Genomic DNA, 15,639 nt, shown 5'->3' with positions numbered 1-15,639 from the left:
GATAAGTGGATCAAAATGAAAGGAAATTTATAACAAATGCAGGAAGGATGGCATTATCATGATTTTGGATGTCACTATTTGTAACAAAGTTTGGAATTAACCATAACACTGTGCAAAATGGTAAAATATTTGCAAGCAAGGAGAGGGTGGAGATGCGGGAACCTGTAAATTTATGCCAGCTGAGCACACACTGTGGGGGCGTCGCAAATGGATTTACTATTTTGTCAACTTCAGTAAAGTGTTACAAAATTGCAACAAAAATTGTTTCTATACAAACAATTGTTTAAAAAAGCGTACTTACACTAAATAACTGCAATTCAAGTGCTTTCTGGGGCGGTACAAAGCCGGAGACTAAATTTAAAATGTTCGAAATTATTTTTCGTAGAATCACTACCAACATTGAGATTTTCCCTCTTCATCAGTCATTTAATGAGCCAACATAACTTTAGTTTGGAGGCAGCAGAAGGAAGAAGGGGCAGGGATATTTAAGGCAGCTCAAGAAGGTAGGTAGGCGGGTCCAGAAATGGGAAGATAGGAAGTCACTCAGTTAAACTCCACCACGTTCATTCGTGCACAGAGATTAAAAAAGTTTGCCTGTCGTAAATGGCTCCCAGAGGTATTTCCACGCTACTTGTGAAAGCTGCATTTAAAATTCTAGTTCTATTCTCCCCCTCCCTCCATTTGCATAAAATCCGTTACCTCTTCTGTTTTAGAAACGCCCCTTCCTTTATCAGAACCACCGGGGAACAAATGAGCTGAAATCTACTCTTGGAATTATAGATTGCACGAGGAAAACGGGACTAAGTCAAGTTCTCTGAACATTTTTCTACTCTTTAACCAAACCCACACGAGTTAAATTGCTTTCCAAAATTCCTTAATGACGCAAACGTTTTAAATTTAGAAGACTCCTCTGACTGAGAGAGGCTGCCCAAAATAGTACAAAGATAAGGTTACAGTAACTTTAGTTGTCAAACTTCTAAAAACGCCACTGGGACAAGAGGAAACAAAGCGCCTCCGAGATCTGCGCGGTTTATCCGCTGCGCCTGTTCTTCAGGCTCGTCGCAATTCAGCTTTCCGCGTTTAGAGGCCTGAAGCTCATATAAAAAGCTAATCGCTCACTCTAACGTCCAGTCACGTTCAGTCTCCCCGAGGCTATTATAATGCCCTCATTTTATCGTTGAAGTTGAGGTTATAGCTTAGTATTTTTTTCTTGCTTCCCATAATTGAGAGAAGAAGGGGGGTGGGAAGAGCACTTTAACCCAAAACAAATAAAAAATGACTTTCCAATCCCAGCAAGAGTGTTTCCTTAGGGGTCAAGTCCTTTGATCTCATCTCTAAAACCAAGAAGCGGGACAAGCATTTTGCTGTAAATAAGAACAAAAAGTTGCCCTCTCCCCCACCCCCATCGCCTTAGTTCCCGAAGACGCCAAATCGCAGCGGATGCATTATTACAAGCTCGAGAAGGAGGGAACCTTTGCGGGGGGCGTAATAAAACCCGAGCAGCTCTGCCCACGAGTCGAGTAAAGCAGAAGATACCCTACAGTACACACTCTTGGAAACCTGAAGAGTCTTCTCTGACCCTGGGGTCAGAAAGATTTATTACTTCCTCGCTAAGGGAGAAGCTACAACCCAGCTGAAACTGGCGGGCCGGGATTTAGGAGCCTGAGAGCGGCGCTCGGCGTCCTCTTTACGCTCCAGAGCGCGGGTGCTTCTTGGGCTCCCGGTGGGGCCCGGCCTCACCGAGCCCGTGGAGAGAGTGGAGCCCGGAGATTTCTGCCCAAACTTTTATCACCAACTCTTTCCGGGAGCAAAAATGTGGGGCCGAGTCTGGCATCTGCAGGCAGAATCCAAATCTCTCGGAGTTCGGGGTGCCGAAGCGCTCGGAACTCCGCGTCCGCGCCTCGGCGTTTTAGGAACGGAGAGCTATGTTTTCCGCCGCTCGGGTGGCGACCCGAGCCGCGCCGCTGCAAACCCGGACCCGCATCTCCAGCTGCGAAGGCGGCGATGGAGGCGGTAACAGTGAGCCGGGAGCTGAGGGGGGCGGGCGCGGGATGGGCGTAGGCGAGGGGAGGAGCTGCGGCGACAGACGGCGGCGCACACCAACCAGGCGTGGGCTAGCAGGAGCCGCGCAGGGGCTGGCTCCAGAGCGTTGCAGCCGCTCCGCGTAGAGGGAGTCGGGTAGCAGCATCCTCCCGGGCGCCGCTTTCTCTCGGCGGCGGCTTGGGCTTCCTCTGTCCCGATACTTCGCTGGCCAGAAGGGGATAGTGCCGGGGACGGCGCGGGCAGGGAAGCGCTGCGTACCCGGGCTCTTTTGCCCAGAGGTGTGTTTGCAGGATCCTCCCCAGACAGTCGGAGGTTGCGGAGCAGCGGGGACCGCCGGCGCTGCCCGTTCGGGCATTCTCACCGTGATGGAAGCAGCAGCCGCGGCTGCGGCCGCTGCGGGGTCGCGCTGCACCCGGTCCTCATCCGCCACCAGAGGGATGGGAAGATTCGCGGCGCGGAGGCCGAGAGCGAGAGAGGCAAAGCTGCTTTGCCTGGGGCTGGGTCCCCTATAAGCGCCCTCCCCCCACGCCACCCCCAGCCGGCTTCGCCTTGCCGAGCTCAGGCGAGGAAGGAGGCTGCGGTCCCGAGTGCGGAGGAGACGCCGTTTTAGAGCGGGGACCCGCTAGGTACTCAGCTGAGTGCTGAGCAAGGCGCCGGGGCCGGTGAAAGTTTCCTTCCCCGAGCCGCGGGGCGCCCGCGGCCCAGAAACTCTGCCCAGGGCTCGGGCTGCCGAGAGCCGGCGAGTACTGCGACTCCCTCAAAGGCGCGGGGATCCCCGGCTGCAGAGAGTGCGTAAAAAATCGAGGGACAAGTGACAGCCGGGCAGACCGCCGGGCGGTGATCGGGGCGTGCCCACAGCTCCAGGTGAGTGGGATAGGCCGGCAGACCCGAGGATGTGCGTTACTTAGGCGGAGGTGGGAGGGCTCAGGAGGATTGGGGCGCACCCACTCACTTCATTCTCCCTCGCAGGTCCTTCCCGGAGCCGCTGCCATGGGAGAGCCAATCCCGGGCGCCGGGGACCAGCCACCGCTGCTGCCGCGCCCTCCTCGGAACCGCGGCCCAAGCCCCAACGCCCGCAGCCGGCCCGCTGCGTCCCTGGCCCGGGCTGCAGGGCCACCTCCGCCGCACCGTCGGCCCGGGCTGTTCCTGTGATGAGCCGCAGCCCGCTGCGAGCCCTGCCTCCGGGCGCGCCCCACCGGCTGCTCCCCGCCGCGCTCGCCTCCGCGCCGCGCACCCTGCTCGCGCCGTGGCCCCGGCGCCCGGGCCGCCGCTGGCCCGCGTCCCCGCTCGGAATGAAGGTGTTCCGCAGGAAGGCGCTGGTGCTGTGCGCAGGCTATGCGCTGCTGCTGGTGCTCACGATGCTCAACCTTCTTGACTACAAGTGGCACAAGGAGCCGCTGCAGCAGTGTAGCCCCGACAGGCCGCTGGGAGCCGCGGCGGGGTCAGCTGGAGGTGGCTGGGTGCGCCCAGGGCCACCCCCGGCCGCGCCGCCCCGCGCGCACACCCGCTTGGACACCCGCACTCCGTACCGCCTGCCTGCCGCTGCCGTCGGGGCGGCCCGGGCAGCCTCGGCGGGTGCAGGGGACCTTCCAGGCAACCGCAGCCGGGGCAGCGGCGGGGGCAAGCGGCAACTGGTGTACGTGTTCACCACGTGGCGCTCGGGCTCCTCCTTTTTTGGGGAGCTCTTCAACCAGAACCCCGAGGTGTTCTTCCTCTACGAGCCAGTGTGGCACGTGTGGCAAAAACTGTACCCAGGGGATGCCGTTTCGCTGCAGGGGGCGGCGCGGGACATGCTGAGCGCCCTCTACCGCTGCGACCTCTCAGTCTTCCAGCTGTACAGCCCCGCAGGCAGCGGGGGGCGCAACCTTACCACGCTCGGTATCTTCGGCGCCGCCACCAACAAGGTGGTGTGCTCCTCGCCGCTCTGCCCCGCCTACCGCAAGGAGGTCGTAGGGCTGGTGGATGACCGCGTGTGCAAGAAGTGCCCACCACAGCGCCTGGCGCGCTTCGAGGAGGAGTGCCGCAAGTACCGCACGCTCGTCATCAAGGGAGTGCGCGTCTTCGACGTGGCCGTTCTGGCCCCGCTGCTGCGCGACCCCGCCCTGGACCTCAAGGTCATCCACCTGGTGCGCGACCCCCGCGCGGTAGCGAGTTCGCGCATCCGCTCGCGCCACGGTCTCATCCGCGAGAGTCTGCAGGTGGTGCGCAGCCGGGACCCGCGCGTCCACCGCATGCCCTTCCTGGAGGCTGCAGGCCACAAGTTGGGCGCCAAGAAGGAGGGCATGGGTGGCCCTGCCGACTACCACGCACTCGGTGCCATGGAGGTCATTTGCAACAGCATGGCCAAGACGCTGCAGACAGCTCTACAGCCTCCCGACTGGCTGCAGGGCCACTACCTGGTGGTACGGTACGAGGACCTGGTGGGAGACCCAGTCAAGACCTTACGGAGGGTGTACGACTTCGTGGGGCTGCTGGTGAGTCCTGAGATGGAGCAGTTTGCTCTGAACATGACTAGTGGCTCGGGCTCCTCCTCCAAGCCCTTCGTGGTGTCTGCGCGCAATGCCACACAGGCCGCCAACGCTTGGCGAACTGCTCTCACCTTCCAGCAGATCAAACAGGTGGAAGAGTTTTGCTATCAGCCCATGGCCGTTCTGGGCTACGAGCGCGTCAACAGCCCAGAGGAGGTCAAAGACCTCAGCAAGACCCTGCTCCGGAAGCCCCGGCTCTGAGAGGGGTTGCGGGGAGACGTGACTCCTTGTGGAGACACCCACAGAGGATTGTGGTGTGTTTACACAAACACAGCCCAGACCCAAACTGAGGAAGCCCACATATTTTATTGTAGATCTATAATATAAATAACCATACAGATACTTGCTGTCAATGTTTTGAGTCATTGAATTTCAATTTCAGCACACATCTCAGAAAAGGCAAGACTTGAAAGTTCTGACTTAGCTGCCGGTCCTCCCTCTTCCTGACTTTTCTCCCTTCCTCTTTCTCTCATTTCTTACCCTTTCCCTCACCTCCTTTCCATTTTGAAGTGGGATGTTGATGAAATCAAGTTCCAGTAGCCCAGATCTTGTTTACAAACTTTTCGTGGTATCTGTGAATACGTAAAAGGATAATTTGGATGTGGGGGGGTGGAGTGAAGGAAGGGGGAGTGGTTCAGGAACAAAAAGCCCTATTGGGCATGGCGAAACAGGGAGGCATTCATCTAAAGTAGACTTCTGTGTAAAAAGCAAAGGGGTACATGTGAGTATTAATAAAGGAGATAAGATAATATTCATTTTTATATTTGCCTCCATTACTTTGGATTTATCTGTGTTACTTGTCCTGTGACGCTTCAGACAGACCTACTTGCTACCCCAACCTCTTTCTTTCAGTCTGTTTCCTGGAGGATAATTAAGATGGGCAGGGGAACCGCTTCTGACTCCTTGATAAGAACCAGGGAGTTGTTTTCTCACATATAAATCACAACCTGTTAGATGCCCATTTCTGGGCTTGGAAACAAATCTTCAAATTCTAAAGGCAAAGAACAAGTAGGGCAGTGGAGGGAAAAGCATACACTACTTTCCTGTCCAACTGTGAGTACAGAAAAGAAGGAACCTCTTGAGATTTTGAAGGCATTTGGTTTTGATTACTATTGAGTTAAGACTGGGGAACCTTGAAGCAGTGACCGAAGTTTTGGTCTTGAGTTTAGTTCAGAAAAAGGCTTTTTAAATAAAAATATGTAATTAAAAAAGTTTTGATGATCGGAACACAAACCTCAAGAATTGTTTGGCACATATTGTTGGTGATGAAACAACTTCTTTAGTTAGAAAAGTGACGGAAGTATGTGTCTGGAGTGTTTTTTGCCTCTGACACAGCATGCAGGCATATGGAAATAGGGAAGTTTTATCTGAGAACCATAAGGGCACTCGCAGGCTTTTCCTCTTCTTCCTTACTTTCCATCCAAATTAGTGCAAAAGAGAATGCGAGTTTATAATGGTTTACTTGGGATACCTGTGGGGCTTGTTGCTTGTAATCAAGTTTCCTAAAAAAAATTTTGCAAAGGAAATAGCATGCTTCAGGCAGAATAAGGAAGGCTTCAGACGAAGAGCTTCCTTTGGATGTGAAAATGACTTATGGGGAAGAGGAAAAGATGAAGTTTGAGTTAGTGTGTAGAGTTTTGAGATTTGGTATTTTTGGAGAAGAGCAGTGAATTTTCCTGCAGTGGCATGGTGTTGCTGCTGCCCTGAGCCCATTTTGTACTGAAGCATTTTGGCTTTCTGTAGAATATCATATTACGATAAGAAGTTATGAAGCCAGAATAGGAACAAGAGACTGTAGTTGTATATTAAGTACAATATAAGTTCAACATCATCATGGTTTTATTTTACTATAATTTATTGTATCTCTGAAGCCCAGAATGTACAGGATAAGTAATGATGAAAAATAATATGTATGTGGGAAAATATTTTAATACAAGGTTACTCTGAAGTATGCAGTTAAAATATAATGTGTAACTAACTATTTACACTGTTAAGGATTTCAAGATGAAGCATAGAGGTGAAAAAATGTATATTTAGCAGTTGATTTTATCACTTTTAAGAATGGTTATTTCTTGATTTACTGAAATAGGTTTTTTTTTTTTTTTTGGTTTATTAAGCCAGACTGCAGTTCTAACACATTGATTGTGTTTTCCTTGATATTTTCATGGTAGTTCCCATGCTGAATTATTTTCAGCAGCAGTAGAATATTTGTACTGGCTTTAAGAATACTTTAAAATTAAATGAACAAAGTAAATATTATGTTGAAAGACCAAAGGTAAAACAGGCTTAACAGAAATTAGGACAGCATCATTAAAAAGCAACTGCTCTGAATAAAATGACCATTTAAAAACAGATTTCATGTGGCATTAGAATCAGCTCTTATCACTTAATCATAGTAGAATTCATGCCTAGTTTTTGGATTGAAGGATTTTTGAGCAGTTGAATTCATTCTTCTCTCGGTATACCTAAGGACTTTAATGTAGTTGAAGTAGAATAGAATGTTTCTGGTTCTTGTATTTCAAATAATATTAGATGCTATGAAGAGTCCCGTAGAGCCTCCCTGTCCTCTGCTCAGATGAAATTTTAAGTGAAACATCAATTGTTCTTTTGCTCCCTTTGAATAGGGTTTCCTCCTTCCTGTAATACCCACCTCCCCCGCCCCCCGTTTTTTGTTGTTTTGTTTTGTTTTGTTTTGGTGGCAGCTGCTTTCTCTCCATTCTGCTACTCCTGTGCTCTATAATTTGAAAAGGGAAATTGTTGCTCCTGGAGATTTGTACCTAGCTGCATTCTAGGAAAGCAAGACAGGTGGTGTTCCCACTAAAGCCTGAGATAGTCATATCACTGACATTCAGCTTCTGCAGGTTTGAAGAGGAGAGAAACATTTTTTGGCGGTAACAAGTTTCTATCAGCCCCTGGTGTAAGCAGACCTGTGCCATGACAAATTGCAACAGAGCCTGTGACCAGTTCTGAGGCAGCTAATATGAAAGTGATCCTTTCACATTTCCCAACCTGGCAATACGTCCATCAGCAGGAAGAAATACCCTTCAGAGCAGGTTATCTGAGAGATTTTTATTTTCAAATTCTGCTCAATAGATAGCACAACCTGACTTACCCTTTTGACTTTGGAATGCCTTTGTTGATTAGAAAGCCTTGCTTATTCAAAGAGTCTACCCAGTACATTTAGTCAACAAATATTAGTTTGGAACAAGGCAGAAGCACAGGGTTAGGCTGGGTGCTTGAGTTTCACGGAGCTCAGAGCCACTCAAAGACTTCATTCACATGGACCCTGGGTACCTTGCAGGCGGGGACTGGAGCAAATTTGTGACCATCGGTGTCCAGTATATAATTTGTGCTTGATAAATACTGAATGAAATAAGTGAATGAAATAAGTAACTGCCCAATTTTGAAAATTCTCAAAAGTCAAAGAGTAGAAGAGCATGTTCTGCGTTTGGTGAAAATGGCAGGCTATTTGCCTAAGTTGCTGAAGGAGGCAGCCTTAAGCTCTATTTAGATGTGGGGAGTGGGCAGTAGGAACATCTTCAAGATTTCCAGGGTGACCAGGCATACACCGATATTTCCCAATGATGAATTAGAAATAGAAATGCAGAATTTCTGAATGTGAATGTTTCCAAGTAAGGAATGAATTTGATTTTCCTCCGTTGTTTTCCCAATAGCATTAACAATGCAAGGGCAGGGATTGGAGCAAAACTGGGGAGAGAAGGCTGCCCAGGTGCCTATGGGAAGGCTATAAAGTTGTTTATTGCCATAGAGGCCATGGGATAGTATTTGTTGAGTGCTGTGAGTGTGCAGTCTGAAGGCCGTGATATGGATCTCACCCAGGCATACGGGGAGTTACTTTCAGGAAGTTTGTTTTGGAGGCTGAGTGAGATGATGGCTGCCTGTTCCCGTGCATCCCTGCTAGGGATTTCTGTTGCACACAGAGTAGAGTTGTGGCTTGATGATGCTGTTGGTTTCAAATTAATGCGAATCTGGGAGAGGCCGTTAAATTAATATTCCCTGGGCCCTGAGCAAAGAAATAAAGATCATTTGTGAAACCCCGTCTCTAGAGATGACTTCAAAAAGACCAAGAGGGAAATAGAAAGGCATGTCTCATCTGTATTCATAGCAAATAAGAATGTGCTATCACTTTACCACCCTTCCCTGATTCCTTCTTTCCATACACAACTCAAACATCCACACAGTTGAGTTTCTGCACCATCTTGAACAGTCTGGAAAAGAGAGTGTCTTAATACCAACTAACGGGTATGTCATGGGGTGCACTTTTGATCTCAGGCCTCTGAGAGTGAGTAACCAATTATTATATCAGAAACAGTGACAGTTCTGTCAGGATCCAATGTGGACAGGTAGAAAATGACAATTGCAATTTGAAGGATGGCTTAACATGTGCGATGGGATGTCCTGAGGTAAATGTATAGTTTACAGAACACTTTTGTCACTCACCTCGAGAAGGGCCTTTTCAAATCTGTCACAGCTAAAAAAAATAACTTGTTCAAATACTTTTTCTCCTTTCTGGACATCCCAGCTGCTACTTTTGTTGCTCAAGTAAGAGCCACTGAGCTGCTCCAATACAGGCTTTGGTACAAGTGTTTAATAATTGAAATTATAGTGCTTGACTTTTATTACATCTGATGCCATTCTGTACACCCTTAATCAAATTATGCTAAGGAAATTGTTAAATTCTGCATAACACATTAAGTTTGGAGATTGGGAAACTTTATGAACCAGTGTTTGGGGGTGGCATTGTTTATAAACTTGAAGGAGGCTTGAAGGAGTAGGAGTCTGTGTAGCAGGATGATGAAGGGTGGCCAAGGCTGAATCTTTGAAGCATTCATCTGTAAACAGATGTCAGAGGTATGTCTGGACTGCCTGAACTTTCAGGTTGGTGACAGTCACCCTGCCAAATGAATGACAGTGAAAATGATCCCTGTAACCAAAAGCTGTACTCAGAACCATTCTGTAGCAGCTCACGTCCCAAGCATGTAGACGGGATTGACAGAAGTTCACCTTGAAGCAGTTAGTTCTCCAGAAAGTACCAGCTACGTAATTTGCAGGGCTTGGTACAAAATGAAAATTTTGTGCCCCTTGTTCAAAAATTGTTATGCATTTCAAGACGGCAACAGCAGAGCATTAAACCAAGCACGTGGGCTTTACACGACTGCACGGGTTGCAAACCATGAAGCTGGTCCTGCTTCTAGAAATGCCTAGGTTCAGGCAAGAGCAAATAATGATGTGCTACAAATTCCTGGAAAATAGGTGTTAAGGTATGAATTATTTGGTGTAGCTATAATTAAAGAAATCTTAAAGAGACAAGTTCACTTTCTGTGATAGAATTCCAAGGAAGTGACACACAGGTGACAAATAATCCTTGGTGATCGCAGCAATGACTGACCCTGCCCTTTTGGTCATTGGTTGAGTTTGAGAACACACAGGACTGATCCTGGGAGGCACCAAGACAGCATGGGATATGCTGGGATCCTTCTTACATGAGCAGAAATCTGGTGTCATCCCTGAGGATAGAAAGCATGAGCTCCTTGTCCTCAGCACGTGGATGATGGCAAGTTCTGCTAATACATTTTTCCCTTCCTTCTGAACCCTCTATTTGCTTAGTGTATAATAGAGAAATTTCACCCATGGAAAAACAAAAGGTCAAATGACATTAAACTAAAGGAGTAAAGGTACCCTCTCTGCTAACCAGTGGTGTGTCTTCTTATTATGATAAGTATAGTCGGCTATGATTATTTTTATTGCAGGTTTGATATGTCCCCTTTTCTTCTGGGTAACAGTTCTTCAACCTTTCCCACCCCTCTCCCTGCCTCCTAGTTCATCTCTGCTTTTCAAATCCCTACCCATTATTTAAGATCCTAGATCTTTTTGAAGCTTTAAGTTATCAGCCCTGCTCCAAGATGCAGACATGTCTCTCCATCTCTACTCCCCCTTACGGCCTCATGCATGGATGTCAGTGTGTGTCACTGTAGATTGGAATTGTTTGTTTACAGGCCTGCTTCATCTCCCAGGCTGGGACCTTCTGGAGGGAAGGTACTAGATCTCATTTGTGTATATATGCCCCTCCCCCCCCAAAGCAAAGCAGTGTCTTGCATGTAGGTGTTTAATAAGAGAGCACTAAATAAAAGATGTAGCTCCAAGAAGCCAGAGCAGAAGGATCGAGGGGCAGATAATTGTCAAAGAGGCTTTAGAGTTGGTGCTACATTCCGTGGTTGTACTTCATTCATGTGGCAAACAGAAGCTGAAAAAGCAGGGCAAATTAATATGGATGAAAATAATGCCTGTGGAAGGCTTCAAATGGGGTCTTTCCATATTAATATTTGAAAAAAGGAAAACAATAAATAGGCCAAAAGAAAATAACAGCAACTGTATTAATGTCAATCAAAAATGATGTCATTTTGAAAAAGGCCAAGTAGGAAAGTATATCATTGTTATGTATACTGCAGCAGTGCATTTGTTTTTGACAAGCAGAGATCCTCTTTTAACCATTTGAGAGACTGGGAAATTTTCAAGAAATGTAGGGGTTTAAATATTACATTTCTATTTTCAGACATCCCAGTCGCTCTGGCAAACTCAGGTTTCTCTAGGACTGAATTAACTCCTGGGAAGAATTAAATTATTTGATGTTCTCATATTGCTGTTCAGTATCTTTTAATGAGGATGGTATTAGGTTATTTATTTTTAAAATAAAATGGAAGTGAAAACACATTTCTTTTCTGAGATGCTGGCGTTCGTATTTATAGTTTTAACTCTGTCCTTTAACCAGCCCTGCAAGCTGGTGAAAACAACCCTCTCAAGGATGTAAGTTTTGAGTTCAATTTATTTAGGTTAAGTCTTGCTGCACATAGCTTTTCATTTATATTTTCACATGTCCCAAGCGACATCTCAGTGCGCAGTGCTCCTTATAACTCTCACCATTTTCATTTCACCTTCAGATGCTCTAAATAGTGAAGATGATGATGATGACTGATTATGATAATGATGATAATACCATAGTTTAACTTTTGTAAAGCATTTGTTATATGCCAATCACTGTGCAAAGCACTTTATGTGCATGATTCCATCTGATTCTCATATCAGTCCTTTGGAATAGGTATTGTTGGCTTCATTTTACAGGTCATATAGCTAGTACGTGGCAAAGCGCATTTTTGCTTGGTACCTCAGAGATCACAGTGTTTCCATTTAAGGGATACCACCAAAACAGCAAACTGTTTTGTCCCAGCCAGATGCCTTCTGAGAAATATTTCCTGAATGCTTGAGGCATTATGCCTTCAACCAGGGAAAGGGTGCTTTCAATATCTTTAGAGATGCATTTTTCCCCCCTGCAGTAGAAAGCAATAAATAAATATTCATTTAAGTGCTATTGGTCAAAAATTCCTCTCAGAATGGCCTTTGTTTAGCAATGCATGGTAATAGGCCATTTTGGTGGTGGAAAGAAGCTCTGTATAAAACCTGAACAGGAGTTTTGGGGGTTGGGAGAAAGAGCTTGAAAGGAGAGAGGAGGAAGAGGTAAAGGAAAGAACAACGGGAGGCAAGCAGCATGACAGGATGCTGGAGCCCAAGGAGGGCGAATACAGTGATGCTCCCCAGAAGAGAAGAGAATGGCCAGTGTTCAGCTTGGAACCACCCCTTGTTGCGCTGACCCTCCTCCAGTAAGGCTGCTGTGCGTCTAGTCTTGAGTGGGTAGCGCTTTGGGTGGTGAAATGATCAGGGTCAGGAGATAGCTGGGGTGGAGGAAAGTTTCTTTCCAACTGTGCCATTGGGATTCTAGGAAATCTTATTATAATTTGAAGGACACGGTGGCTTTGTAAGCTCAAGGACCAGGGGATGCCCAGGAGGCTGATATATGGTTTGCAACTCTAAAGGCTATGCAGGTATGACTCTAACAGGGAGCAGTGGGCAGATGGAGACCTAGCAGAGTTAGGAAATGTTGGCATGCTATAAAAGCTGATGTCATGATAGTGTCAGTTCAGTCATTTATAAGTGTGGAAAATGAGGTCCAGAGCCGCTGAAAGATGTACTCAGAGTCCCATTCCTACTTAGCGGAAAAACACAAACTAGAAATCATAGCCCCTGACTTCCAATTGTGGACTCTGACGTGCTCTTACCCTAAGACTTTTTATTTCCTTAGCTCCTACCAATCTTTTGGCCATTCCAGTATTAATCAATGTCTTTAGAGAATGCTCTGGGATCAGAAGAGAGCCCTTTCGTATTCTGGTCAGGCTTTAGTAGGAGATGAGGTTGAAACTAAAGCAGTCAGCAGAGTTTCTGGATGGTCTGAGAATGTCCTGCTGTTAGGCATCAGTAAAGGTTCTTGGGTTGCAAAACTGACTCAACTAGATTGAGCAAAGCAGGAAATTAACTGGAAAAGTTGTGGAGAGCCCACAGAATGGAAGGGAGAGCTGAAAAGCCAGGCAGGAAGCTCTGATTTCTTCCTTCCTTTCTTTTTTCCTTTTCTTTCTTTCTCTTCTGTCCTTCCTTCCTTCTCTCCCTCCCTTCCTTCCTTTTTCTTTTTTCTCTTTTTCTCTTTCTTTTTTTTCTCCTTTCCTTCATTCCTTCCTCCCTCCCTCCCTCCTCCCTCTTTCTTTCTCTGTCTCTTTCTCTCTTTCATTCTTGCTTTATACATTCAGAATTTAAAGTCCTGGAAGAGGATTGAGTGAAGTTGGGCTGGGTGCCTATTCTTTGGCACCCAAGCAGGGCACCTCGACTGAAAATCCCAACAGTCTGCACACAATGAGGAGAAGTAGGTGCTCAGAAGAAAATCAGAGTGCAATTATCAAAGGAAGGAAGAGTGGATGCCACATAGTCTCAAACCAATAAATGTTCTCCATATTCATTTATACAATTATTATTATTCTTTTGTTAAATAATTAAAGGCTATTGTCTTTGGAGTATACTACAATGCAAGGTGGTTCACTCTGCATTGCTATGTCAAAATGTGGGCAGAAGTATATCTCATTAGTTATAACTCTTATGTTTGCTGGGCAAAAATAAGACCATTCACTTATTTCATTTTAAGTAATGCAGATAAATGGGAGTCAAGATGGAATTAATGTAGTGAAATCCATGTAGATAATATATTTTGTGATGTGCTTTCCTTCAGGTTTTAATAATAATGCCACCTTATAATTCCATAATGCTTTGTAGCTTACTAAGTATGGCAGACACTGATGGTTTCCCACCTACTATCCATTCTCTCCTTTTTCACTCATAGAACCTTAATTTGTTTGGGGAGGCAATATGCTGAGCTAAAAATGTTTCTCAGTCTCCCTTGCAGGTAGGAATGATCATGTGACAGCCAACAAGATGGAAGTGGATGTCTGCTGGGGATATCTGGGTAAATACTGTGTTTCTGATATAGACTAGAGCTTTTTCCTGCCTGTTTTGTCTTCTTTCTCTTTATCTTCTTAACCCCCCTCCCTCCCTCCCTCCCTTCCTTCCTTCCTTATTTCCTCTCCCTCTCCCTCCTTTTCCTCTCCCTCTCCCTCCATCCCTCCCCCTCTCTTGTCTGCAGATGTGTGTCTAGAAGAGGAGCCTCTATCTTATGACTGGGAGGCAGCCATGAGGGTAAAATCTGTGAGCCAGGGGTATCGGTGACATGGAGTTACCACACCAGCCGTGGGCTGTCAACTTCAGAATACTACTGACGTTGCAAAAATAAACACTTTTCTGTTTAAGCTGTTGCTGTCAACTTTCTGTTACTCACAGTACAACGAATACACTGAATATTCTCACTAATATTTTTAGGTCATTTGAAACTTGTGACCACTAGGCAGGAGCAGGATTATGATCAATCACTCTTTATAGGAGAAGCAGCTGGATTCAGAGAGATTAAGTGGCTTGCTCAAGTTCTCAAAGTACAGTATTGGTCAGTTTTTATGTCCAATTTAGTGCTCTTTCCACCAAGCAAGTGGTTCTCAAGTGCCTGCAACTGTCCCCACAATCTGATGGGAGGTTTTGGGGTCACCTTTTGGAAAAACATATGTTTTTGTTTGTTTGTTTTTGCTTTGTGTTCCAGTTTGTTAATGCTGCTGTTTTACAAAACACCAGAAATGGATTTGCTTTTATAAAGGGGGTTTATTTGGTTACAAAGTTACAGTCTTAAAGCCATCAGATGTCCAGGGTAAGGCATCAACCATAGGGTACCTTCACTGGAGAAAGGCCATTGGCATCCAGAAAACCTCTGTTAGCTGGGAAGGCACATGGCTGGCATCTGCTGGCTCCCAGGTTGCATTTCAAAATGGCATTCTCCAAAATGTCATTGTCAGCTTTCAGTGGCCGTCTTCAAAATGTCTCTCTAAGCTGCAGCCAACGTCGGGGGTCCACAATTCCAAGCATCTCTGAGCTAAGCCAGACAGCCTCTGGGTCTGTGCCCGTGTTTTTAAAGGAATCAGTGATTGAATCAAGACCCATGCTAGATGGGTGGGGCCACACCTCCATGGAAATAATCTAAAGTATTATGGTTGGGTGGGTCACATCTGCATGGAAATAACCTAATCCAAAGATTCCAACCTAATCAATACTAATATGTCTGCCCCCACAAGATTACATTAAAGAACAGGGTGTTTTGGGGGACATAATACATCTAGACCAGCACACTTTGCCATGATGAGGAAGTGATACTGGCAGTTAATGGATTTGGAGCAGTAAAGCCAAATGTTCTGTCATGCATAGGACCATCCCACATAATGAAGAATTGTCCTGCTCCAAATGCCAATAGTGGCTCTTTTAAGAAATACGGAGCTAAATTAAGCCAAAGAGAACAAGGTATATATTGATTGATAACCAAGAGTAAGACTGGATCAAAATGATACACAATAAATGTTAGATGATGGTGATATCACCATCAAAATCATCATTATCATTGCTAATTTGGGCATTTGTGGCTATAATGAATTTAAAGGTTGCATGATTTTCTCTAGCAACATGCAGGTGCTTTGGGATAGGTGTGTAAAAAATGGATAACTTATGATGGGCAGTGGATAGGAGAAATGTAGGAGGGACACTGGATTGGAACTCTCAGTGAGATCAAAGATTTGTCTTA

The 15,639-nt window shown here is 46.4% G+C and overlaps 1 protein-coding gene across 3 annotated transcripts; it reads left to right on the top strand.

Moving 5' to 3' along the window:
* Window positions 1-2,092: 2,092 nt before the first annotated feature.
* CHST2 (carbohydrate sulfotransferase 2) lies at window positions 2,093-14,211 on the top strand. Of its 3 annotated transcripts, none has more exons than XR_005217910.1 (4): window positions 2,093-2,907; window positions 3,013-5,624; window positions 13,861-13,932; window positions 14,110-14,211. XR_005217910.1 is itself a non-coding variant. In XM_037843277.1 (2 exons), exon 2 carries the CDS (start codon window positions 3,195-3,197, stop codon window positions 4,770-4,772), a length of 1,578 nt encoding a protein of 525 aa, XP_037699205.1. In that variant the 5' UTR covers window positions 2,093-2,907; window positions 3,013-3,194; the 3' UTR covers window positions 4,773-6,651. The 3 variants fall into 3 exon arrangements, 1 of the variants encoding a protein (XP_037699205.1); XR_005217911.1 differs by having other exon boundaries at window positions 3,013-5,292; window positions 14,110-14,206; XM_037843277.1 differs by lacking the exons at window positions 13,861-13,932; window positions 14,110-14,211 and having other exon boundaries at window positions 3,013-6,651.
* The last annotated feature ends 1,428 nt before the right edge of the window (window positions 14,212-15,639 follow it).

Source organism: Choloepus didactylus, chromosome 1, assembly GCF_015220235.1.
Source record: "Choloepus didactylus isolate mChoDid1 chromosome 1, mChoDid1.pri, whole genome shotgun sequence".
Lineage (NCBI taxonomy): Eukaryota > Metazoa > Chordata > Mammalia > Pilosa > Megalonychidae > Choloepus > Choloepus didactylus.
This window is presented reverse-complemented; position numbering and strand designations above follow the sequence as displayed.